Source organism: Zymoseptoria tritici, chromosome 6, assembly GCF_000219625.1.
Source record: "Zymoseptoria tritici IPO323 chromosome 6, whole genome shotgun sequence".
In the NCBI taxonomy this organism is placed as follows: Eukaryota; Fungi; Ascomycota; class Dothideomycetes; order Mycosphaerellales; family Mycosphaerellaceae; genus Zymoseptoria; species Zymoseptoria tritici.
The window spans coordinates 1,928,844-1,954,087 of NC_018213.1; the positions used below are offsets into that span (position 1 = coordinate 1,928,844).

At 52.8% G+C, this 25,244-nt stretch overlaps 9 protein-coding genes across 9 annotated transcripts; 4 read left to right on the plus strand and 5 right to left on the minus strand.

Annotated features, from left to right (window-relative positions):
- Positions 1 to 662: 662 nt before the first annotated feature.
- On the minus strand, positions 663 to 2,404 carry MYCGRDRAFT_109961 (uncharacterized protein; the record flags this gene model as incomplete). Its single annotated transcript, XM_003851709.1, has 2 exons — positions 663 to 790; positions 855 to 2,404. 2 exons carry the CDS (start codon positions 2,050 to 2,052, stop codon positions 663 to 665), a joined length of 1,326 nt encoding a protein of 441 aa, XP_003851757.1.
- A 232-nt stretch (positions 2,405 to 2,636) lies between these two features.
- On the plus strand, positions 2,637 to 3,860 carry MYCGRDRAFT_73390 (uncharacterized protein; the record flags this gene model as incomplete). The annotated part of the gene is made up of 5 exons (XM_003851534.1): positions 2,637 to 2,758; positions 2,820 to 2,932; positions 2,991 to 3,032; positions 3,087 to 3,469; positions 3,525 to 3,860. 5 exons carry the CDS (start codon positions 2,685 to 2,687, stop codon positions 3,858 to 3,860), a joined length of 948 nt encoding a protein of 315 aa, XP_003851582.1.
- A 464-nt stretch (positions 3,861 to 4,324) lies between these two features.
- Positions 4,325 to 5,146, minus strand: MYCGRDRAFT_60247 (ras guanine nucleotide exchange factor; the record flags this gene model as incomplete). The annotated part of the gene is made up of 1 exon (XM_003851708.1): positions 4,325 to 5,146. A coding segment is annotated over one exon (768 nt), but the record flags the coding sequence as incomplete, so codon positions are not given.
- An 8,071-nt stretch (positions 5,147 to 13,217) lies between these two features.
- On the minus strand, positions 13,218 to 16,517 carry MYCGRDRAFT_100579 (uncharacterized protein; the record flags this gene model as incomplete). The annotated part of the gene is made up of 5 exons (XM_003851707.1): positions 13,218 to 13,569; positions 13,629 to 13,934; positions 13,986 to 14,656; positions 14,707 to 16,037; positions 16,095 to 16,517. 5 exons carry the CDS (start codon positions 16,515 to 16,517, stop codon positions 13,385 to 13,387), a joined length of 2,916 nt encoding a protein of 971 aa, XP_003851755.1.
- Positions 16,518 to 17,104: 587 nt separating this feature from the next.
- MYCGRDRAFT_43793 (uncharacterized protein) lies at positions 17,105 to 17,578 on the plus strand (the record flags this gene model as incomplete). The annotated part of the gene is made up of 1 exon (XM_003851535.1): positions 17,105 to 17,578. One exon carries the CDS (start codon positions 17,105 to 17,107, stop codon positions 17,576 to 17,578), a length of 474 nt encoding a protein of 157 aa, XP_003851583.1.
- Positions 17,579 to 18,553: 975 nt separating this feature from the next.
- MYCGRDRAFT_73399 (60S ribosomal protein L42) lies at positions 18,554 to 19,599 on the plus strand (the record flags this gene model as incomplete). The annotated part of the gene is made up of 4 exons (XM_003851536.1): positions 18,554 to 18,594; positions 18,946 to 19,038; positions 19,095 to 19,279; positions 19,336 to 19,599. 4 exons carry the CDS (start codon positions 18,592 to 18,594, stop codon positions 19,373 to 19,375), a joined length of 321 nt encoding a protein of 106 aa, XP_003851584.1.
- Positions 19,600 to 20,312: 713 nt separating this feature from the next.
- Positions 20,313 to 22,734, minus strand: MYCGRDRAFT_109965 (uncharacterized protein; the record flags this gene model as incomplete). Its single annotated transcript, XM_003851706.1, has 2 exons — positions 20,313 to 21,013; positions 21,072 to 22,734. 2 exons carry the CDS (start codon positions 22,732 to 22,734, stop codon positions 20,313 to 20,315), a joined length of 2,364 nt encoding a protein of 787 aa, XP_003851754.1.
- Positions 22,735 to 23,052: 318 nt separating this feature from the next.
- Positions 23,053 to 23,916, minus strand: MYCGRDRAFT_44375 (uncharacterized protein; the record flags this gene model as incomplete). The annotated part of the gene is made up of 1 exon (XM_003851705.1): positions 23,053 to 23,916. One exon carries the CDS (start codon positions 23,914 to 23,916, stop codon positions 23,053 to 23,055), a length of 864 nt encoding a protein of 287 aa, XP_003851753.1.
- A 239-nt stretch (positions 23,917 to 24,155) lies between these two features.
- On the plus strand, positions 24,156 to 25,229 carry MYCGRDRAFT_100580 (uncharacterized protein; the record flags this gene model as incomplete). Its single annotated transcript, XM_003851537.1, has 1 exon — positions 24,156 to 25,229. One exon carries the CDS (start codon positions 24,156 to 24,158, stop codon positions 25,227 to 25,229), a length of 1,074 nt encoding a protein of 357 aa, XP_003851585.1.
- Between the last annotated feature and the right edge of the window lie 15 nt (positions 25,230 to 25,244).

Below are 25,244 nucleotides of genomic sequence, written 5' to 3' on the forward strand. Positions count from 1 at the left end.
CCTTCAAACCGGCAGTACCGTCGGCTCCAATTCGTCCCTGTTTGGCAGTTTTATCGTTTCCATCGCCGGTGTTAGGCAATAAGCACACGACACGATCAGCGTGCGTTGCAAACGGCTCAACGCGAAACGAGGGCGTTTGTTCATTGTGCTATTTTCGTTGGCACCGCTGCGAATGAACGGTAGAGGCGACGGATCCCTTCAGCGGTAGACGACTAGAGGAATGCTGAAGACGACTTCATCGCGGCTGAGGAGCAGACTTGGAGCAGCATATGTCGGACATGCCGTCGTCGAGTGCTTTGTACTTTAAAGATGCGATGTAGCTACGGAGTCAAGTTGGATATTGTCGCTCTTGATACTATACCGACTCGCTACGACCGACTTTACATGATGTGGGTTTTGTTCGCGGCGCTCTGCGTGTTCGCCGCTGGGCGACACGAGGGCGACTTGATCAGAGCCCACAGTTGGGGCAGACAGCACACCACAATGAGACAGTCACAGCACGAGAAGTTCTCAATAATCCGATATCCCATTCCAACTCGCGGCGCTATGTCACACAATGTCGCCAAGAAACCCAATGAGTACAGCATCAACAAGCAAAACAACACGCTAAAATGCACAGAGTGTACACTTCACAGTCGGAATCCCAAACCGTTTCCTGCTCTCTACAAGAACTTCTTGGGTGTGCTGTTCTTTCTCCGCTTGTACACGACGTATGCAGCGGCGAGCACGACCTGAGTTCCAACGAGCAGCAAGGCCAACTTCCCCAAGCTAGGGGTATGGGTCTGAAGAGCTGAGAAGGGTTTCATGTCAGTCAAAAGTCGTTGTCTTCCCATCGATCGGACGGAACAACTCACCATGCTTCATCTGAGCCGGCATCACATCGAAGTGCATCATCTCTATCTGTTTGAACAGCTTCCCGAAGTGATCGTCGTCCAGAGACTTCGACACGAGAGCCATAGAAGCTTCGAGCTTGTCGACCTTTTCAGAGAGCTCCCTGATCTGACGAATCGTGTCAGGGGGCAGGCCTTTCATGTTCTTGACAGCATCGAGGACCTCGGTGTTCTTGGCCAGCGACTCCTTGTGTTGCGTCTCCGAGCTCTCGGCGAGGGTCTTGATCTCGCCGAAGACGTAGGCGATGTGATGAGACATGGCCTGCAATCGGTCGTGCAAGTCCGAGAATTGCTCAGTCTGAGACTTGAATTCCTTTGCTTCACGGTCTGGTATGAGCTCCACGATACCCGGAAAAGCGTCCATCTTGCGAGGAGTTGTTCCAGGTGTAGGTTTCTTATCTCCCGCCTGCGCGGGGGGATTCTTCATTTTTTGCTCGTGCTGGGAGAGCTTGGAGTTCACCAGGAACTTGTATATCTCGATCGAGTCGGGATTGCTCTCGCCCGTAGAGGCGGTAATTCCGAAGTGGTAGCCCTCGGGCAGTGCGACGGTAGCTGTCGAGAAACAAGTCTTGTCGTCGATCTTGACATCGAGACCGGACTGGCTCGAGCTGACTGTCAACTTGCTCGGCCTTCCCAGATTTCGGTAGTGATAATCGCAATGTCCAAATGCTAGCGACTCTAGTGCTGACTGGCCTCGATAATTCTGCGATCCGTCGTTCAGGAACCCACGAATCTTACCACCAGTGCCTCCGTACTGGTCTACGACCAATACCAGTCCGTCGAACTTCTCCACATTGTATACGCTGTGTGTCTCAACTTGAGTGGGATCTTTCGTGTACCATAGCTGCAGATTTCCAGATCCAACTTCTTGCCCTGATGCGCGGAATTCGAGGGTTGCGGTCCAGTCTGACGAGTGGGTTTTGGCATCTGACCATAGTGCACCTTTCGCATTGCCAGGATAAGGAGGCGTGAGTGTGATGCGATCGGAGAGGACTCTGATCTCGTGATTGACGGCCTGACTCTTGTAGCCGGGAATCTTTTTACCGTCAACAGCGAGAGGGTTCTTGTGGCCAAAGGAGAGGACGTCAATTGTGTCTTGAGCGGAAGCGAGTGTCGCAAGGAGTAGCGTTGACAATGACCTGAAGGAATGTCGTGGAGTCATTTTGGGTATGGTACGCCGCCTCGTTCGACAAATGTCTGTGCAAGTATGTACGTTCAAGATGTCTATCGATCGACCTCTTCGATCGACGTTGTTTGTGGTTTGTCGATTTGCCAATTGATCTCGCGGCTTCTTTCAGCGCAATGCTTCAGATTCCAGGCCCCAGCAAATGCGCGCTCTTCAAGTGACCAAGATCGTGTGTATCACTGCTTGGCCCTGGCCAGCCAGCCTTTCAATGCAGTTGTAGCGATCCAGCCGACGACAACGACAGAGATGGCGATTCGAACCTCGCGGAGAGCGTCGACGGTTGACGGGGAAAAAGTAATGTTATGATTATGCGCGATAGCTCCAGTATGCTGCGCTGCTAATGAGAATGCTTCCATGAGGGAAAGAAAGAGTGAAAGGTGTCCAAGACTATTATACTTCGTATGTCCTGGTCTGAGTGATCGGTCCCCTGTCTATCAAAGAGATTCGGGAGCTGTTACCCCAGCTGGCAGCGACGGGATCGGCCCGCCCTTCGCAGCTTCACTTGGACTGATCATCGAGGAAACATCTCGACCACCACAATACCACGACCGACTCCATCCACCTCATCCATCCCTCCCTTTCAATCCCTCGAGGCGAACGCAGTCACCATGTCGGCCGATCCGAAGCAGATGTGGGAGAACCTGCAAAAGAACCTGCAGCGCGCGCAGCAAGCAGGCGGGAGGTAAGAAGCGGCAACACAAGACAAGCTATGAGGATACAGTGGACTGAACAGTGATGGATAGATTCGGCGGTGGAGGTGCTGGAGGTCCTGGCCCAAGAGGAGCACTCACAGGTATCGGCGGATTCCTACTACTTGGTGGCGGATTCTGGTTCTTCAACAATGCGCTTTTCAACGGTATGGATAATCACGGGCAAATGAGTCGCCTCCGACTTTGCTGACACATGAATGACAGTCGAGGGTGGTCACAGAGCGATCAAGTACACAAGAATTGGAGGTATGTGACAATTTGGTTCAACTTGCAGGAGCACAAGTTGATGGAATGCATCAGGTGTCGGAAAGGAAATCTACAGCGAAGGAACACACATCAAGATCCCCTGGTTCGAGACACCCGTCGACTACGACGTGCGCGCGAAACCGCGCAACGTCGCCTCCCTCACCGGTACGAAGGATCTGCAGATGGTTAATATCACCTGCCGTGTCCTGTCCCGTCCACGGATAGACGCCCTCCCTCAGATCTACCGAACTCTTGGAACCGACTACGACGAGCGCGTGCTTCCCAGCATCGTGAACGAGGTGCTGAAGAGCGTCGTCGCACAGTTCAACGCCAGTCAACTCATCACACAGCGTGAGAATGTCTCGAGGTTGGTTAGGGATAACCTGGTGAGACGCGCAGCGAGGTTTAACATCATGCTGGACGACGTCTCTCTTACTGTATGTTGCAAAGGACATGTTCCCGGATCACTCGCAATACTGACCGATCACACAGCACCTCGCCTTCTCTCCCGAATTCACCGCCGCAGTCGAAGCCAAGCAAGTCGCACAGCAGGAAGCTCAGCGAGCAGCATTCGTCGTCGACAAGGCCCGCCAGGAGAAGCAAGCAACAGTCGTCCGCGCACAGGGTGAAGCCCGCTCAGCCGAGCTCATTGGTGACGCCATCAAGAAGTCCCGCTCTTATGTCGATCTCCGCGAATTCGAGAACGCCCGCAACATCGCCGCAATCCTCGAGAAGAGCACAAACAAGGTCTACCTGGACACCGACGGTCTGGGCTTGAACGTCACACAGACACATCGCGAGAAGGAGGAGGGCAGGAATCGGAAGTAGTAGTTCGGAGGTTGCATGTGGCGAGGAGGAAAGGACAATGTCGGATCAAGGGATACGATGACCTGAGATGAACATGGGATGACAAAACTCCCTTCCTCGGAAGCATAGCGCGGACCAGGCAGGACTGGGCGCTCTGGCTGAAACCCTAAATATGTATATTTGAATGCACTCAACTTCTGACTGACTCATTCTCCGTCGGCACGATTTAAGTCCTGGATCATCTGGGAGGTAAGGTGGCTGCACAGGTGAAGTGACTGTTACTTGTAAAAGTTGTATTTCTGGGTATATGCCATTCGATCGGGTTTGCACCGTCGGTAAGATATAGTGCTTATCTTAAACGCCCCTGGCAACAAGAGCATGATCCAAGGAGTGGTCGGGTATCGCAGAAAAGTCAAACACGCACATCAAGTTCCATGAACAAGACGAATCCGTCCCAAGCCTTCTTAAGAAGGTCCTCACGACTGCTCCAACGCCCTACTCCTCTGCGCAATCTCCTGGTCCGACAACGCCGCAATCCACAAACATCGACTCAACGCCTCCGTGTCCGGCGAGAAAGTATACCTCGAACTCGCCTCGGTAAGTCGCAACAAATTCTTCACAATCATCGCCGCGGTCTGATACCTCTCGAAATTAATGAGCGGTTCCTTCTCCGGCGCGGTAGAGTTGATGCGCGCAGACTTGAGCGCGTTGAACATCAAGTCGTGGGTGTACAGGCCGATGAAGGGGATGATTCCATTCCCCGGCATGGCGGTTTCCATTTCCGCGCGGAGGGATTGGAAGTTTCGTAACGGCCGGCAGAGCTGTTCGAGGTGTTCGAGCATTTGCTTCTCGCGCAGGGCGACGAGGGACCAGGTTTTCTTGAGCCGGGCGAGGTCGGAGGAGAGGAGGCCGAGGGTGATTTGATACAAAGAAGCGTAGTTGTGCAAGCGGTGGCAGTGGCTGGCGATATGGATGTACTTGGTAATGGCACGGGCGCGTTCGGAGGGGAGTTCGGTGAGCACGACTTCAGAGACGCACCATTTGACGACGAGGTTGAAGCGCGCGATGACGATGTCAATGCCGTTGGCGGTCTCGCGGTTGAGGTAGTCGACCCAGTTGCGGCAGGTGGGTGGGCTCTGTTGCCAGTTGAGACTGATGAGATCTTTCCAATCGACTTCGTCGAGGGCATCCTTTTCGATGATGGTGAGTTGTTCGGCGATGACTTCGGACTCGAACGCAAGGACGAAGGGCATGTGAGATGAGGTGTCTTCGATGGTGGACTCGGGTGAGGTGCGGCCTCTTTGACGACTTTCGTTGCCGTCGCGGCGAGGGAATGGTTGGTTGGCGGCTTGCGCTTCGAGCTTTGGATGGCTGATCTTTGACTTCAAGATTCGTCGCTGTGGTTGGCGAGGAGTGATTCTCGGGAGAAGCTGTCTTCTGTCTGGAGACTCGTATCCGCCGCCACCAGCGGTCGACGGAGGCGTTTCGAAAGTATGGAGTGGCGGCGCCTCCAAGGGCTCCTCATGGCTTGTTTCGTTGAAGTAGAAGCTGCGCACCCCTGATTCGCTTGGATCTGCGATCTCGGTCGAGATGTCGCTCAAAGTATCGTTCTCACTCAAGAGGAAGGATTCGGTTCCACCTTGTCCACGCCAGTTACTTGCTCTATAGCTTGAGTACCGCCCATTTGACATGTCGCCATCGACTGCGCTCGCGGGCTGTGACACTCGCGCGAATGACTCTGGCGTCGACGTGCCCGAGTAACCCTTTGAAGAGTATCGTCCGTTGTTCCTCCCCGGCACGGCCAACGCAGAGTTGGAGGATGACACTGAAGATGCGGTGAGGCGGTGCTCGCTCGTCGGACTGAGATGAACAGGGATCAGAGCCCGTGAGTATCTAGAGGGAGCCATGGAGCCTGACGGATGGAAGATGCTCGCGCCCTGAGTCTCGGTCATGGGGCTGGCGAAAGTGTCCAAAGCAGGCGTTGAGTTGTTGAAATTCTGAGTCGAATCAGTAAATCCTTGACTGGAGCCAGTGAATCCTGTGCTTGAGCCATTGAAACCATGGTTTCCGAACTCCATGTTCACCTCAGATATGTCGACTTCCACAAGCCTTCCGTCTGGTAACTGCTTCAAGACTGGCAGCATTCGAACCTCTTTCAGTTCACCATTAGGCATCTGTTGCAGAATCGGACGGCTCATATCACGCATGATAGTGGGGGTATGGCCGCGATCTTCCTCTCGTAGATCCGACGTGGATCCACCAGAGAAGTTGGTATACGACGGGCTAGGAATTTTGCCCTCAAGCTTGAGTAAAGTGTCCTCTATACCGCCGGTGGATTCTCGATCGGGCATGTTCTTCAGCCTCACAATTTCCGACTTGAACGAATCTCTCAGAATTGGCTGCGAGGAGTGGGTATGGAGGAGCGATACTGAGCTCTTCCGCTGGATGGCCACCAATGGCATCTTGTTGAGACTACCATCGGTCTCGGCGAGCAAAGCTAGCGACGTAGTGATGGAGTGCGTGGTGGCAGAAAATGTCCCCGTGGAATGCGGGCGAGGCATAGACTCCAATTCGTGAACATTGTTGGCAGTCTTTAGATCGCCGCCTGCTGGTACGCGTCGTATCTGATTCGGAAGCTGGGGAACATATACACCCTTGGGAAGGACACCCGAGGAGGAACGCGGGCGGGAGTCATCCGAAGAGCGTCCAAGATTCTCAATAGCGCTCCATCTTCCGGTCCCGGTGAGCAGAGAGTGCATCCGCGAGTCCGCCGACTGCCAACGGGTGCCTTGATCACTGTGATGAGTTTCGTCACGTTTCCTCGACTCTCCGCTTGCCCCAAAGTTCCGGCGGTCCTGGAAGAGAGGTATCGGTGCCATGTTCGTAGACATTGAGCTCAGAGAAGTAAGAGCCTCGGGCTTCATGGGCGGCAATTCTGGAGCGCCCGTGGCGTCTACAATGACGATCGATCGGCTGCCTGTCGTTACATGACTGTTCAGTCGGCCGAAGTCCTTGGCATCATACGACTGCTCGGTGTCACGATCTTTATCCTGGTCAAGTTTCTGCGCCGTACCTGGACGAGGTGTCCCAGGTGCCTCTGCTGGAGAATCCTCAGCCGTCCCTTCATCCTGCTCATCTTCGGATTTTGCCTCTGGCTTCGGCATAGGCTGTAGCTTTGAAAGGCGTACTTCTTCGCGTGCCTCTTTGTATGAGCTCTCGATCTTAGCCCCCAAAAGGTCTAAACGGGGCGGTCCACCGAGCTGTTGCCAATCCGGTTCCTGCTTGACCTCTCTGTGCGCACGATCAGAGCCTCTAGATCCGCCTCGTGATGTCGAAGAGCCGGCTGAGTGGAGAGTGCGAGACGGGGACCGGCTGGAGCTCCCACCTTTGCGGATGCTCAAAGCACGGCGAACTTCGCCCACGAACTTTTTGACGCCAATGTGATGATGCCTTTCCGTTCCGAGGTAGCCTTCCAAGCCTGATGATCGTTTGTCGACGACCTCTGGGCCCGGAGTGACCGGGACGTTGCTATCAACCTTGGCCGGCGAAGGCTGTAGCAGGATGCCTCGAACGAGGCCACCCGTGATTGCGAAAGATGGCAGATCTTTAAGCTCAATGTTGTCTGCTTTGGGAGAAGACAGAGGTGTGCGCTTATCGCGCAGAGCGTCCGAAAAGCTCCCGCTTCGCTTGTGCGTATGTGTCGGTCTTATGGCCTTGGCTATCTTCGATTGAGGTGTGCTTGGCTTGTCCCTATCCCTGGCTCTCGCGGTGGGTCGCAGTCGCATGTTTCGCAAGAACGGGACTGAGCATGACAAGACCTCGAGACTCTGTACGCTCAGTGGCGATGTAGGTATGCTTGCAGTTCGGTTGGTAATGATCGTATCGCGGTTCTTGACTTCCTTCACTTGTGCAGTGGCCCCATCGCGACCTGTATCGGGGGCAGGCTCCTTCTCGGACTGCTTCTCGCGCTCCTTCTCGGATGCCCACGCCTGGCGAGTCCGCTCCTCGAGGTCTGGAAGCTCGATCTGCGTCATTTCGAAAATTGAAGCTCGTTCATTCGTTGGCCGGATCGTCAAGGGTAAGCTCAAAAGGGAGTTCTCAGATCCAGCCGGATTCGGGAGTCCTCCAGGAACAATGTCTGCTTCTGGATCAGTCTCATTGGCGTCCGACATGGGCCAGTACACGGCACAGGTCCGTCTCCAGCACTTTTTCAATTCGCCCACGATATTGATGTTTCCAGATCTGGGATCATCCGTCTCTTGCAGTGATCGTGTAAGCTCATTCACCAGATCGCAGAAATTCCGTCGAAAGCCACCATCCTTCCTGAAGTCATCCATGAAATAGTTGAGTATCCAATGCCGAAGTGCAACGAAGGTCCTGACTCTGGCGATTCGGCCAGCATCGTTGCCGGCACCGAAAGCCCATCGCATACGAGCAAAGAGATATTCCAAGACATCGCGAGCTGGCATGAAGCAGCGGAAGGTCAGGAAGAAATCCGCGAGAAGCTCGTAATCCAGGAATTGTGGCGACGTGATCTGAGCAATCAGTCGTGCCGGGGTCGCGGCTATGATTCTGCCGGTCGAAGCTTGGAAGCGCACAACCGCAGGGTCGCCCAGGTTTCTTTCCAGCTTGTCGAAGAGCGCCGGCGTGATTGTACCATCAACGGTCGCCGGCCGGGTTGAGGTGACCAGAGAATGCGTGGCTGTGTCCCGGGCGGTGTACGTTTGAGGCGGATGAAGATATATGGAGCCTCCTGGAGCCATGCTCTCTCGTCCAGGTGGCAGAGGGAATATGCTGTCGTAGTCTGCTTTAGAGATGATGGATGATGGCACACCGTCAACGGTCGAGACGGTGTATATCGAGTTGTGCAAGTATGCAGTTCCAAGATCGCTGAATCGTGGTGTCCCAAGTCGGTAATGCGGAATTTTCATATCCAGTAGACCACCTGTTGCGAGATCTGTAGAGCTCCTCCGCCGTTTGAGACGCTCTTCGCGAGTGGGTGCTAGTTTGGAGACTTCATTCGGGTTATGAATGGTAGAGCAAGACTGTGATCGGTGTCTTCGCCGATCGTGCGCTTTCGCCGTCTCGAGCGTGAGCTCTGGTTCAGGCAAGGCTGTAACGGCAAGACTTCCTCCAGCACGCGGAGTCCACGTGCCCGATGCATTGCTCTCGCGATATGCTGGCCTTGGGGCATAGTATGAGTCGGCTATGTCGTAGGTTGCAGGAGGCGTTGCTGGGGCGTGGAGCACGTTCGGTGTGGCCATGCGGCTGGGTTTGAGGTACAACACTCCGCCTGCTCCAACATTGACCACAGCAAAGTTGCGTTGACGTTCTCCCTCTTCCGTGCTCTGACTGCCGATCGTCGGGACTGTATCGATACGCCGATGTCCACTCGCCTCGAAGCCATCCTGCAGTATGAATGCATTTGCAGTGGCTGCGGAGGCAGCTTGGATCTGTCGCTCTTCGCTGTTCTGGTGCGCGTGTCGCTCACGACGCAATCGCATCGGTGGTGGTTTAGCTGGTACGGCGCCATTCTGACGCCGGCGAGACAGCGCGCTTTGCTCCATCTTCACGATCCATGGACGTTCTCACACAGGTCTTGCTTCCAGCTGTGTCGTGTGTCGGCGCGAGAATGAAAGGAAGATACTCCCCAAGAGCTCTGCGAGTCGCGTGTAGGATGGACACTCGTTATACGTCACTCATTGCACACACTTTCCGTCTGGCGGGAGGCGATCAGCTTGCTCGAGTCAGTGACCGCATGCCCTAGGGCGTGCTTTGATTGCCCGTCATGTTCGGCGACGCCCGATGGTCGACGAGAAGAACGAAGAGAGGAGTGAACGGCAAGAGAATTCGCGCATATACTTATCGTATCGCACAGGACATGCTCGGCGATGATATTCAGGCATATCGAGATGCGGTGAGGTGTGTTTCCGCGTTGATGTGCGTCCATCCCATTGCAAATTCGTCCGGTGGAGACAGGTACCTACAAGGGCCAGGATAAAACGGGCACTAAATCAAGCGCTACACCAAAATTAGTATGGTAGAGTTAGGGCTCTGCCCACCTCGTCCTGCGTGTGTTGCCCTTACCTCTCCTGCTGTTGTATACACCTCTTTTGGCTCCAAAACGTCGATTACCGCTCTTAGAGCCCTTCTCTTATCAGCTTATTAATTAGCACCAACAATTGCATGGTCACCTGACCTTCTAGTGTGTGTATTCATCTACCTTTTGCTAATAGAGCCCTTCGACGACGAGCAGCTTAATTGTGATCCAAATAACGCCTTTAAAGAGATAGATATGGAGGGTAGTAAGCTGCCTAATAATGAGGAGCAGGAGGTGGATCGTTTATGGATTAAGAGGCGTGTTATCGAGGATGGTGTCGAAGGAGGTAGTGTTGCTAATAGCATTTGTAAGCCGGTGGATATCGATCGTCGAGAGGGCTGGCAATACACTCTACTGCAAGGAACACACTATAAGCGTATCGTGCAGCCTCTGCCGCTAGAGGGTGTCGGTCGTAAGGGACTGCCGTTAGCTTACTTCAAGCTGTTCTTTGATTAGCCTGTTTATAAGCGAATAGCTAAGTACACTAATCTGTATGCCGCTACTAAGGAAGCGTGGAAGGAAGCAGACGGAAGTATTAAGGTCTGTAGCAAGCCCTAGGAGCCGGTAACAGCTGCTAAGATGAAGATATAGCTCGGCATTGTAATCTATATGTTAGCGATTTAGATGGCTAACAAGGAAGACTACTTCAACTATAATCCGGCTTGGCTAACCCACAATACTATTAAAAACAGTAGTATAGTTAAAGCGCGCTTTAATCAGATCCGGGCTGCTCTGCACCTCGAGGATCTAGCTAACACGCCAGCCGGTGTTGGGCTCTAGCTATAGAAGTGGATTTAATAGCTGTCTAATAACTAGCGAAGGAAGTATGTGTATTAGGTAACGCCTGGCAGTAAGGTTAGTATAGACGAGGTCCTTATCCGCTTCACCGGCCGCTCCTTCTATGTGGTAAACATGCGCAGTAAGCTAACCCCTATAGGGTATTACATCCTCGCGGTTTGTGAGCGCGGCTACCTCGTTGGATTCGCCTATTACTCGCCGAAGCATGGATTCGAGGAGTAGTAGCTAGCGGTGGTGCTTGACGAGGTTCGGCGTGTGCGTGAGCGGACGGTTGCTGAGTGGAAGAAGATTGAGAAGAAGAATCAAAACGACGACATTAATTCGAGAAGTTCAGCGACGGCCGGTCCCGCCGCGCTCCTTCCTAATCCGGACGTTAACTTAGCAGCTGAGCTAAACGATCGAGCAAGAGCCGTAGTAGTGTTGTTGCTGTTTTCTTTACGACCATTTATTACTAACGGACGATTCTACCACGTATACATAGACAATCTCTTCAGCAACATCGCTATATTCGCTGTTCTGCGCTATTACAACATCGCCGCGACTAGCACCGTGCGATCTACCTTAAAACAATGGCTATGGCAAGGTGCGAAGTTTATAACTAATAAGCGGGGGGTCCCGCACGAAGTTAACCTCACTCGCAAAACGACGACCTTCGAATACAACACTATCCTTATAAGACCGCTCTATAACGTCGCCGCCGTGCTCTGGCAAGACCGCCAACTCGTCCAGTTTCTTACTACCGGCTACGACCCCGAGCAACGCGAGGCACGGAGCAGAAGGCGACTAAGAGCAGTAAACAACTTCATTCGAAATCACGTCCGGCCACACTGGACCGCACCGCGCGATATTTATCAGATGCCGCTCGTCGCTAGTTACTACAACGAGTTTATAGGCGGCGTAGATATCTACGATTAATTAAGAAGCTACTGCTCTGCACAGCATAAGGCTAACAAGCTATAGCACCCTCTGTTTTACTTCCTTCTTGATGGCGCGGTAATTAACGCCTTCATTCTTTATAGAGATTCCTTATCACGCCGCACTAAACAACGAAACTTCCGCACCACGCTCGCCCTCAGCCTCGTTCGAGAAGGCGTGCGAGAGCTCTCAGTTCTCCGGCAACAGCAGGGAATGGCACTAATTAATGGAGAACCGCGCGAACAGCGCGATGAATATAGCCGCTTCTTGAAGGGCAACACTATCAACAAGGGCATAGCCATGCCTCGCAACTTAAGGGGGCATTACTTCAAGAAGGGCGACTCACTCGGCATTGCTTAGTTAACACGTCTTAACCTTACCAAACCTTATAACATGGCTCTATATCTAAATTAGAACGCCTACTAATGCTACCTCTGCAGGTGGTATTCTACTGCACTAAAGAAGAACGACCGCAACGTAAAGAAGGGGTTTATGTATTGCAAGGATTGTAGCCCTCGTTACCCCCTCTGTGTTAATTGCAGAGTTACATAGCATTGCATTAAAGATAATAACCTCGCAGATGCTATGGCACTAACACCGTATTTACGACCTTCTAACGCACCTTCTCGCGCACCTCTAACAACACTAAATACACTATTCTTAGCTCCTTACGTAGGGCTCTTAACTCCGACTCTATGCCCTCAATCCGAGCTACCAAACCTTCTATCGATCTATCAACTGCAGCTTCCGCTCTACCCCCCTCGACACCCCCTTCGAGAGCTGCTATAAGCTCTAGTAGCACCGGCGCCGGCGGTGTTAAATACAGCGGTAGTGGACTAACTAATAGTAAAGAGTCCGTCTATACAGTAGTAGTTGCGATGTTCTTAACAATAGTAGAGCGGTCGGATAGATAAGGATCTTCCACAAATTGAGTGTCGATAACAGGTAGTAGATCGAGGTTACTGTTATTAGTTAATAGGCTAAGGGTATCGTTGTTAGGCTCGCTATTACTAATCTTTGTATACAATTAGCTCAAAAGCATGTACAACAGTCCTAGCCCTTGCTAACCTCTTCCTTTATAACCGGTGGAGCCATAACCTTGGATTTGGAGCTGTATACACCATTCGGAGCTGTATACAGCGATTTTTGAGGGTTCGAACGGTAAGGAAATCTACTACTACAAGGGTGGATGCACGGCCTATTAAGATGCTTGTTCACCACCAAAAATAGGTGAGAGTTTAGCGCTAACATAGGACAGCCGTCTACCAAGGATCCTCGGCCTTTCATCGGAATCACCGCTTGAGCGGCAATGGGATGGCAGCTTACCCCCGTTGTGCGCCAATGCAAGGTTCCTCCCGGCACAAGCCACGGGCGTCCAACCGCACTCATCCTCGGCCCAGCCATCTACGTCGTGTGGGCTCAATGCTACCACTGCGGCGAGGCGGCGCGATGCACACTGCATAGATCTCGATGCCTGGTCGGCCAAAAGGTCTCCTTATTCCTCTCCACCAATGGCGAGCTGAGGTGCGGAGGCTACCACACACAACCAAGCGAGTGCCGATAGCAGCTGCGAACTGTTCTTTGCAATAGTGCAGCTAATGCAATCGTTCTACATGAAAGGCTGCATCGCGTAGAATGCAAGTCATTAGTTCTCATCTCTCTGTATCATCTATCCTCTATGATCTGCTGTGATCTCTTGACAACCATAACGTTCCTGCTCAAGCTTCTTCATTCACGCCTTCCCTCTGCCAGCACTCTCCGCCCTCGGGCGAACCACTCGATGACGGGAGAGCAATTGCGACACAATGAAATGGCTGACATCTTCGTCTCCCCAATATGACAGATGGCTTGCGATAGCTGCGATCAAGTTGATGTCAAACGCACCTTCCTGGATGGAGAAGTCAACGCGGCCATTTTCTGCGTCCTGATCAGCGATATGTCCCTGTTGCACAGTCGAATGGTAATGTTGAACTTACGATTGAGTCTTCGCACTTTCGCTTCTTCCTTGCGGAGTTTGCGGCCACGTTCTTCTGCATCCGCCCATTCCGCCGTTCCCTTGACCGCACCACCTAGATCGCGAATCTCTGCATCGCTTTGTGCGGACTTGCGGCGCTTCTCAAAGTCTCCAGACAGCGTTTCCAGTTCGTTCTGAATCAGGGTTCGAGGATGCCGTCCTTCGTCTGCATTCGAAGTCGCGGTCCTGTCATGATCTATTTTGTCCTCGTTGATTTTCGCAATTTCCGTGCCCCTTGGAGGCAAAGGCGCGGTGGGAGGTGCGACTCCTGCGCCCAAGTTGGTACCGGCGCTCGACGAGGAAGTCGATGTGTTCAGACTCGGTCCCATAGATAGTGGACCACTACTCTTAGCGTTCAAAGCTCCTTTTGTAGACTCCTCGCCGTAGCCGAGACCGCGAGTGAGTAGGCTGGACGCGACGCTCGACCACATACTGCTGACACTCTTGCCGACGCGAGCTCCTATGCCCGTGAAGCCTTGCCCGACGGAAGCGCCGAAGAAGCCGCGCTTCGTGTAAGGCAAAGGTTGCGGCTTAAGTGCAGCCATAGCAGGGGAGATGAGTGGTTCGATGCGGTAGGAGATTGGGTCGGTCGGATGGAAAATGTTGAAGATCGAGCTGCACTTTGGCCTCGAAACGGGATTCTCGCCGTGCACATCGCCAGGGTCGGGATTCACTGCTTTCTTGCTCGATGTGGGACCAGGCATCGGATCGTCCATACCGCCGAGGTCGCTGCCCACACTTACGTGTCGGTGTTCGTCCGTTTGACGTGCCGCGATCGTTCGTCCTCCTAACATCTGAAAGAGACCGATTGGAGAACCAAGCGCGTAGAAGTCTTCGACCGGGAAGTCCAGCTGGTACCCCTTTTCACCTTTGCGCTTGGGCTTTAGCTGTGAGTCTTGCCGGCAGAGAATGTCAAACAGGATGGCCGATCCAAGTGAATGACCGATGAGGCTGATCTTGCCGTCGAAGGTCGGGTTCCGCTGCATGAACCTATGGCTATTAGCACGATTGCGATGTTCAGGTTGATGATCGTTACTCACAGGCGATGGATTCTGTTGAGCTCATCTAGCACAATGCCCGAGATGTGGTCCTTGTAGGCCGGACTATCATAGAGAAGGATATCAAGCGCCAGGTCAGTGATGAGATTGCGCACTGCAGGCACGCCCTCCACTGTGATATCCTCGAGACTCGGGTAGTCTTCGTCGTCCGCGTCAGTGTCAGCGATGTCGTGTTCCTTGCGGTTGTGGCGCAACGACTGCTTCGGAAAGTCGAGCAAATGCCGCCAGCAAATTGGCAGTACTTGAACACGACTGTTCACAGTGGCGGAATTCTCAAGTTCGGCGTTCAGTGCTCTCAGATCCGGCGAGTCGGCGTAGACGGTCTTCAAGGTCTTGCGAAGAGTGTTGACATCATGTACAAAGTTCACACTTTCGAGTCTCAGTCCCAAGCGCTGACCGATGCCATGCGTAACAAGAATTAAATGCTCGATCTCACGGCCCTGATCGTCATTCTCTGCCTCGCGATAGTCGTCTTCCATCTCGCGCTCATCACGCTTACGCGCTTCTTCGTCTTGCTTGGCACGGTCGTGACTGCTCCCTGTGGCATCTTCCATCAAGGCTGACATCTGACGTTGGAGTTGTGATCTCTTCGTTTCGGACATGCTAGGCCGTTCTTGTGCCTCTTCCTCCGCATTGCCCTGCTTGTCGTCATCTTTCTTTTCAGCATTCTTGTCTTCGGTCACCTTGCCTTCTTTCGTGACCGGCTTCTTCGCTGTGTCCACGTAGCCGCGAGTCATTTTCATGCCCGCAAAGTGTCCACCGCCACCTATGCGCTGGTATACAGAGTAATTCATTCTCGAGAGAAAGTCGTCCGTTAACAGCCATGCCGTGGCGCCATCCTGGTAGGTCACCACTGAGTTCATGTGGGCGCCAAACAGCCGATATGTGCTTTCGATACCTCCAGGTTGCACAGATACACCCGCATCTTCGGCGGGCTGCTTGCGAAGATTCGTCTGTGAGTGCTTGCCAGAAAGAGATGGAGTTGACGGTGCTTTCGTTTCCGTCTCTGACCCAGGTGTCCATGAAAGAGGACGCGGCTGCGAGGCAGAGCCAGTGTTGGTACCAGCTTTCGTCTCGGCGGACTTGGACTGCGACGCTTGGGCGGACGGCAATTTCCAGGCCTTTACTTTCAAGTAGCCTTCCTCTAGCTGAGCAGCAAGATTCTCGTCGCATGGCCTTTGTACTTGTCCGTCCTGGTAGAACCACGTGCCTCTTCGCACGTCGTACACAGGTCCATGCCAATATGCTGGTGCCAGTTCTCGTCTGCTCACGTCGACATCAAAAAGATAATCCTCATTCACAGGCACCTTGATCTTTCCTGGTTTGTGCTCATCTTTCAGACTGATGTTCGGCTTCGCATCCGAACGCACTTCTCCCATGTCGCCGCCTTGCAGCGCATGCTTCGAGTTATCCTCTGCATCCTCTGTCTCCAACAGCTTTTGAAACGCGACTTCGATGGACTTCGAGTCGGTTTTGGAGAAGGCCGAATATTTCTTGGGTATTCCAGCTGGCTTCTCTTCATTCGTTGTGCCCGCAGGATTGGGCCTACGCTTCGGTACATCCACTGCATGGAACCATTGCGGCCTCAGAGGCGGACAGTCTTTGGGGTACTTCCTCCTCAAACTCAGCCTATTCCTGTTGTTGACCATATGATCTGCACCCTTTTCTTGCTGCACCAGTGTAGGTCCTGGCTCGGGCTCGCCATCCTTTCCTTTACTGATTGGTATTGTAGGACTCCTGCTCCATGGTGAAAGCTTGCTCAGGTAGGATTTACCACTCTCCTGGGCTGCCATCTCAGGTTTGTTCTGCCATTCCTTCTTGCTCAGCGAGACTGGACCTCGTTTGAGCGGATCAGCTTCAGCAGATACCCAAGGAATGCTTCGTTTGAGGATCTGCGTCCAAGACGACAGACGTGGAGGTCGTGCCAGCGTAACAGCTGTCGAGTTTCAAGGTCAGGTCAAGCTTGCTGTGACGATTCAGAGACAGGGTGCTTGTTCGAGTTCAAGGATGCTCGGTGTTACAATAGAAGAAGATGACCCATCACAAGGACATTTCAACGACGAAGATAGCACACCAAGAGAGCGACTGGGGTGAATCATATGCGGCGTGTTTGGGTTGGACCTCAATGTTGGATCTTGTCTCTAAAACAAAGTGACGTAGAATTAGGACAGAGCGCGACTTCCGCACCAAGCTTCAAAATCTCGTCGACCAAATTTCTTCACCAAGTGCGTGACCACCCATTCCACCGCACATCAGCGCTATTGTCGCAAGTTCAGCGGCGATCAAGAAGTGTGATCGCTGCGTGTGCTGATGGTGCGACCTAAACACGACCACTGACTCCTTGTCTCAGACTCTTTCTCTCCCCTAGCCACAGACGAAAATGGCCGACGACGCCGTCAAGTCACGCGAGCATCTTCACATCGAGCACCTTGTGCAAACCAAACTGCCTACCAGCCCGATCTACGCTTTCCTTCTTACTGGCGTCAGGATTGTCGATGCATCGAAAGGACATTTCACTGCCCGGCTCCCGCTTTCACAAAATCACATGAACTCGGGAAACAGCCTTCATGGAGCTGTATCGGCAACCATAGTCGACTGGGCAGGCGGCATGGCTATCTCGACGCACGACCTTCGAAGCGGCAGCGGTGTCTCCATTGACATTCATGTCACGTACCAGTCTGGCGCAAAAGTCGGCGAAGAGATCGAGATTGAGGGCATAGCAGAACGCGTCGGCGGCAGTCTGGGTTTCACGAAGGTCACGATCTACAAGGTCGAGGACGGCAAGAGAGGGAAGATAGTCATATCGGGCACCCACACCAAGTTTGTAAAGGGCTCCGAGCCGAAGAAGGAATGATGGACGATTGTCCTCCTCCTCTGCATCCACATCACCCCGCCTTCTTTGCATCCGGCATGGTACCATTTACTTTGCATGACTGGATTCACTCTTGCGAGGGAAGAGAAACGTCTTCAAGCTTTAGAACCTTTAGAGGATTTTCGGAAATGATCCTAGAGGAATTAAGATTAGACTACAGACCATAGATGAGTACAATCCGCTCTTTCCATACCTCCCGATCTTGCAAGGAACATCATCTACTGGCTGAAATGTTACAAGCTGGGCAAAGCTATGGCTCCTCTACTTGCCATCATATGCTCTTCTTGCTTCGCATTTCTAGCATATCAGAGTACGTCTCGAACATCTACCTCCTTCTGGTCGTCTTTGTTAATTTAGCGCTATAGCGCGAGGCATCGTTGGAAGATTCCCAGTCTTCAGTCTAAGCGGCGGCTGCATTGATCGCGCCGACGATCATCCCATACACGTTGACAGTTATGAACTCCTCCGTGACGGCACTGGAGGCAAGAGGAGAGGGCGCCGTCGATGCACCTAGCGATGCTGAGACAAAGGCTTGGGTCGAGAAGTGGAGTATAATGAACCTACACCGGGCACTATAGGTGGCCAATTCGGCGCTTTTGGGAGCTGCTGCAAGTCTGGCATGATCTGCCTGATTGATCGAAGACACTTAATCGAGTCATGAAGAAGGTGCGCATTAATGTACAACGGTAGAGGACCATGTCAATCAACTCGCATATTGAGCTTGAGACAATCATTGTATGAGCATGAAAAGTTTTCCACAAGTTGTCAAGATGAGTGTATATCGTAGTGAGGAAGTCAACAATGCTGATGTTCATCAGCCGTGAAAGCGGTTTGAGCATTCATCGTTTCCACGGATTTCAGGCATCAAGGCATCAACTTCGCCGCGCCAAGGCCCACACTATTGAGCTTGAAATCCCGTGCGGAAAGTCCGACCTTGAGATCGCAGTGACAACCTCATTTCCACCACCAATTCACACCGGAGCAAATCAGCCAAGATGGTAAGCACGATTATTCCCTCCGATGAAATATTGCCATGCGCCGTGGTACCTGCGGAGATGAGCCAGACCTTGCGAGATGGGGGATGTGGGACCGCGGGAGTGGAGGCAAATGCAATGAGGAGCGATGAACATATGGGCAGCGCCGGCTACGCATGGCACACGACGAGCGCTGGATGTCGAAAAGAGAAGGAGATTGGCCGTCACAGAATTGCAGGATGAGAGTTTGGATTCGTGGGACAAGAGGAGGACTTTCTCGCGGCGGACACATCTCCATATGGGCTCTGGCGATACAGCACATACACAAGGCGGCAACATGATGGCAAGCGGAATGCTAATCACAATGGCCACCAGGTGAACGTACCAAAGACTCGTCGCACCTACTGCAAGGGCAAGGACTGCAAGAAGCACACCCAGCACAAGGTCACCCAATACAAGGCAGGAAAGGTATGTTGATACTGGAGCTTCTCGCAGTCATATGCAGAAACTTACACATCCTTCAGGCTTCTCTTTTCGCCCAGGGAAAGCGCCGTTACGATCGCAAGCAGTCCGGTTACGGTGGTCAGACCAAGCCCGTGTTCCACAAGAAGGCCAAGACAACCAAGAAGGTCGTGCTCCGGTTAGAATGCACACAGTGCAAGACCAAGGCACAGCTCGCGCTCAAGCGCTGCAAGCACTTCGAGCTGGGGTATGTTGGGATCGAAGGCGAGGTAGATGTAAGGACCATGGCTAACATCAACGCAGTGGTGACAAGAAGACCAAGGGTGCTGCGCTCGTCTTCTAGACGTGCTTTGCGTTCATGTCTTTCTTACGGCGTACGGAATGAGGGTCGAGTGGCTAGGCTTGTAGAGCCGGTTCGAGAACGAGAGGCTTGCATCCTGCATAAATTCACGACGTTTCGTTCGACATCCGACCCTTTGTCGAGTGACCTCATATGCTCGGCTCCTTTCATAGAACTCTGCTGTTTCGCTCCGGGATCATTCACTGCCATGAATGGAGGCACTTCACATTCTCGCTTCCATCTGCCAACGTCCTACTCGATCTATCTTCTCGCCACCATCCATACACGCCTGTCGAAAGATACACGCCTCGCCGGCCCTCTCATAGTACTCAATCTTCGGCTCCCCATCCCACGTCGGTTGTGACTTGGTCCACATATTCGCGTAAGCCGAATTGGTCATCTGTACCTCCTCGATCCACTCCTTGTCCCTTGTCCAAACTTCAATCTGACTGGTCTTTATTGTAGAAGAGGTCGAAGACGAGGCATTCGGGCTCTTTGCTGCACGCTGCCCACACGGGTCGGTGGCGGCTTTGAAAGTCTTCGGTTCGTCGGTCCTGACTTTGATCTGTGGGGTGGGTGATTGGTGAGCATCATTTTTTGATGTAGTAATGCTGGAGAGACGAGACTTAAGGTCACGAAGACGGTGAGCTGGGCCAAGGTACTTGAAGTGTATTTGAGCAGACAGAACGTTGCTATTGTGATATATCGTAAGATGTTGGACTGAAGAAGAGCTGTCTTTGAATGAACCTAGTCCATGTTGACTACTGACTCTAGGTCCAAAGACATCCACAAAACGGAACAGTCAGTTAGCGAGTACTGTGAAAGCATTTCTCGTCCCACTGCAATGCTAAGACATCCTCCTGTTCACATTGCCTCGAATTCAACGTTTCCATCACTCCGCTGTGTATACTAATCATGTCTCGAGATCGCCTATTGTGGACTAAGTGGCACTCTCTCGTCCACTGGCTGCACCGGCTCTCGCATGCTCCCCAGCATCGCTCTCCGAATCACTCAAATTCCTCTCTTCCAACATGATGCCACTGCTCCCACGACTGCCGGGTCTCTCCTCACTCTGCCGCCTCTCGCCCTTGACAAGTGGCCGGAGACCCGATCCACCTATCGACGCAACAGCACTAGGTTCCGCCTCTGCAACGGAAATCGGCGTGGAAGTGTTGACCAGCTCATGAACAGCGTGCAACGAGCTCTGAGCAGTCGTGGCAATGCTAGGATTCATGCTCGCGCCCATCTCCGCAAGGTCGAGCCCGTCATCTGCGTCGCCGCTGTGCATATCTAGATGGTTGCTGATCTGCCCGAGCCATCGCATAAGCAGCTTTCGTTTGATCGCTGTCCAGGTATTGATCGAGGTGTCGCCGCTGATTTGCTCGTCTGGCGTGAGCGCTGCGTAGCGATGCAGACCTGCAGTTTCTGTCTCTGTTGGTGTGAACCATCGCTTGATGAGACGCCACTTGAGGCGATGTGATCGTTTGATCGGTTCGATGTTCGGTGCGGCGCCAGACCTAGTCCAAAGCCCGGGATACTCCTCCTCGAGGTGGCTGTAAAGCGACTCATATTTGCCGCGGTCAGATTGAGCTTGATGAGTACGTTGGGCGCTGTGCTTGACAAAGTACCAGAGACAAATGACTGCACGAATGTGTCAGCGTCGAGCGGACTCTTGAACGACTCGTGCGAGAGTGCTTACCAAGAACCATCAGCACACCTGCTGCGACAAAGTACCAACCCAGCCCAGGTAAAGTCTCCTCGCCGAATAGAGAAACATTCATTCCGAAGAAGCCAACGATAAATGTCAATGGCAGGAAAATGAACGTGATCCAGCTCAATCTCCACATTGACAGTCCAAGCTGCAAAGACTGCTTCGCATCTCGAATGTTGACCGACTTGTACAGCAAATCGCTCAGACTGTTGGTTGGCGCAATGAGATCGTCCGATAGGGCCCGTACCATGCGCTCATAGTCTCCGGGCGTATTGGCTAGCCAGTCAATCTCAAAAGCAAAGTCATCGTGATCCTTGGCAGCAAGCTCTCGCATATGCACTTGCATCTCATTGATCAGATCGCAGTGAATCCACATCACCTTCTCAGCTTTCAGCCAGTTCGCTTGGTTGAGCCAGAGTTCTGGTGCGCGGGACTCATCGGCTGGATTCTCATAGATTTTGTCCTCGAGAATAGAGACGTGATCAGTCGCGACGACAAGGTAGTGGTTCCAGACGACCCCTAGGCCATTGAATATATCGCGTAGTATCAGATCTGTGCATTGCGCTGCAAGACGGGAGTCATTCAGTACGTCCTCCTTCCGCAGATAGAACGATAGACGACGCCAACGCTTCTCATAATCATTGCGTGGTTGCGAAAGGCAATCGTTGAGATTCGACGAGGCGGAGATCTCGAAGACGATGACAGTGTTGCTATTGTCAAGAGTGTCCAGATCAACGACCCCATCGTTCTTTCCAGAGACGTGACCCGTGATCCCAGCGTCAGGCTTTGCGTATGGGTTCTTCACAGCAACATCTGGCGATGCATGGGATGCTTCTCCCAGATCCCTCTGCACATAGACCGACACCCGCTGAATGGAGATGTCGTACCCATGAGGAGATTTTGCATCATCGTACGCATTGAGATGCATCAATCTGGCTGGAGTGGGCTTGCTAGAGGCACCTGTATGCTCAGAGGAGTCTTTTCGTCGGCGAGGCGGCTCTGTGGGAAACGCCTTGAGATAGTCAAATCCGAATGCCGTTCGAGATATGTTCCGCCATGGATCAGTCTGGCCCCGCCAAGATCGTCCGCTTGGAAATGGCTTCCCTTTACGTTGGCGTGGTTTCTCATAACGTGCCCACTTGCTGAAGCTTTGCATGCCGACCACTTCGCTGGGATGGTCGATATTGAATTTGGCGAGTAGGAATGCCACTGCCCAAGGTGCATTTTGAACATGCACCACTCGAAGCGCAGCGCCATGGACTCGTGTGCTGTCTGCATAGAATTGTCGCAGGCCTTCGATCGACTGAAACTCTTGTGCTGCTACAGACACTTGACGTCGGTCGGTGTCTTGCGCATGCTCGTTGGAGATGTAGTCAATGATCAGCACTCGTCCATCTTTGAAAGAATGTCGATCCCATTTGATCTTCCACTCCACCTCGGTGTCGTGATTGCGCAGCCAGGCGTCGTGGCGGGCATGATGACGAGCGAGTCGCTCCGTTTCCACTCGTGGCAATTGCTGTCGATCGCTCCCCTTGGAACGGACGTTCGAATTTGATGTTCCATTCTGCTTCGTGCTCGCTTTGCTAGACGTTCTGGAGACCGAGATGCTCGGTAGACGCCCTCCTCCACCTGGAGCCTGCGCTTGCGCCATGCTCGAAATCCTGGGCTTCACATATGTACTGATGCAAACCAGACGCAGAACGAGAATTCCTGCACGGACGGTGACTGCGAATTCATATTGCAGCCTGAATGTGGATTCACCGGTCTTTTGAAGGAATTGAGGCGCAGGGTTCTGGCAATGTGGATGCGAATCCTCGCTTAGCGCTGTGGCTTCGAGATGCATGAAGCATCATCATGCATGCACAAGGATTCTCGGGGTGCGTTCGAAGGTCTCAGCCGCATTGTCTAGATGGACGATCTGTTGCACAAATCGCATAACTCATGTAGCTTGTATTCTGTTGTTCTGCCCTCATGGCTCGTCTGCATACGCTGGCGGATGATCGTCTTCACTGATGGGCTCTTCTGCATGTTCGAGGCTCTGTCTTTCCTGCTCCATGCGCACACTCAGCAACGCACTACCAGCTGCGGTAGTGAGAAGCAGCAGCATCGCCAGAACTGGAATAAGCTGTAAAATCATGTGTACTGTCCCAAACCACATGTATTCAAATCTCTTTCTTTTCGTGGTCGTGAAAGCCTTCCTCTGTTTCTTCGTAAATTGCCGAAGTTGGAAGTACCGCCAGTTCATAAGTGGTCCAGCCCGGTACCCTGTGAGTAGAAGAAAGAGAGGCACGCCGGCGAACGGAACGAAGTTGAGAGGTAGGAGTATGATCAGCTCCACGATCTGGCGAAAGGAGAAGGGTGCGAATTTGGCGCCCGAGTCTCGTGGCCCCAATCGTTTGTATGGATCGCTCTCTTCGATGTTGTCCGACACCTCACGTCTGCTCTTCACCAAGTGTTCGTAGCCCTCGCCCACCAAGACCGCATCGAAAATGTCGACCTGTGTATCGTCCACAAACAGGGCTTCAAAGAGCAATTGTATTATGAGCGCGCCGACCGCGAGGAGGAAAAAGGTCGCGTTGACCCATGCTGAGCCTTTGTAATGGAAGAGAGCGAGAAAGGCCACGATCGGTAGATACGCCGTGAGGAAGAGGATGATCAAGATGCAAGTCGAAAGCAAGGTCAATGGTACCAGTCGGCTTCGCAAGAGAGGATGTAGATAGCGGTGCGTCGCAAAGTACCATATTCCTTTGATCGGATATAACCATGCCGTCGTCACGTTCGAGCGGACGAATCGCTGAATCGGCGCCGTTCGTGTCGCAAGGTCTCGTGCCATGGCGGATGAAGTCGAGGGTGGCGGAGAAAGTTGTCCTGGGCTATGCGACTGTCATGGAGATTTGATTGAGGCGTGCAATGAAGATGGCATGGAGATTAAAGTCGAGGTAGTTCTTCTAAAGATAATGGTTGCCTGCCGGCGCCCGCCTGCCGTTCCGCATGTGAAGATCCAGGAAGCTCAAAGCATGACGTCGGCCGATCGACTTCACTTGGTCAAAGTTTCCGCTACAACCACATCACATGGCATCAATACCAAATCTCAACACCTTGCGCACAGGTCGGCGAGGCTCACGATTACGAGGTCGCTCTGGACCTGGAAACGATCCGACTGACGAAGATGTCGAAAAAGCACGCGACAAAATCATTCAGCAGACCGACAACGATGCAACGAGCAGTCGAATGAGCGCCGTTTCTCTTGGCTATCTGGAAGATCGGTATGCAAGAACATTCTTCCCGCAAGGTCAGGAGATACCCAAACGATATCCCATCATCAATCGTGGCACCTATGTCCGGACTCAAGCAATCGACAGGCTCGTCCAACGCTTCCTCGACTCAAACCCTGCACAGCGCAAACAGATCATCTCGCTAGGTGCCGGCTCCGATACACGATTCTTTCGACTCTGTGCCGGAAAGTACAATGTCGTTTATCATGAAGTCGACTTCGAATCGAACGTCATTCCCAAGCGCACCTCGATCCGCGGCTCTGCGGACATCCTCTCGATGACCGTTGCAAGAGACAACAGTTCCTCATACCACCTCCATGCGCTGGATCTTCGCAACTTGACCGAGAAGTCTCCACCCATCATCCCAGATCTAGAGGCACAAACCGCGACGCTCATTCTCAGCGAATGCTGTCTGTGCTACCTCCCGCCGGATCTAGCCACGAGCGTTCTGCAATACTTCACCATGAATCTCCATGGTAGTCGTGCAATCGTTCTCTACGAACCCATCCGGCCGTTCGACCCTTTTGGCAAGACTATGGTGTCCAATTTGAGCTCGCGAGGCATTGAGCTACGAACGCTGAAACGGTACTGCTCGTTAGAGGCGCAAAGACAACGCTTGCGATTGGCTGGATTTGATGATGGCCAGGGTGCGAGGGATGTGCATCAGCTGTGGAGTAGTGATGAATGGGTCAGCAAATCTGAGCGCGAGAGGATTGATAAGCTGGAGTGGTTGGATGAAGTGGAAGAGTGGAAGCTACTAGCGAGCCACTACTGCGTGGCATGGGCATGGCGAGGCGAAGACTTCAAGGATGCTTGGCGTGAGATCGAAGGCGGACGTACAGACGAAGAGAACAAAGACGATGGAGTGTGAGCTCAACAAACAGCG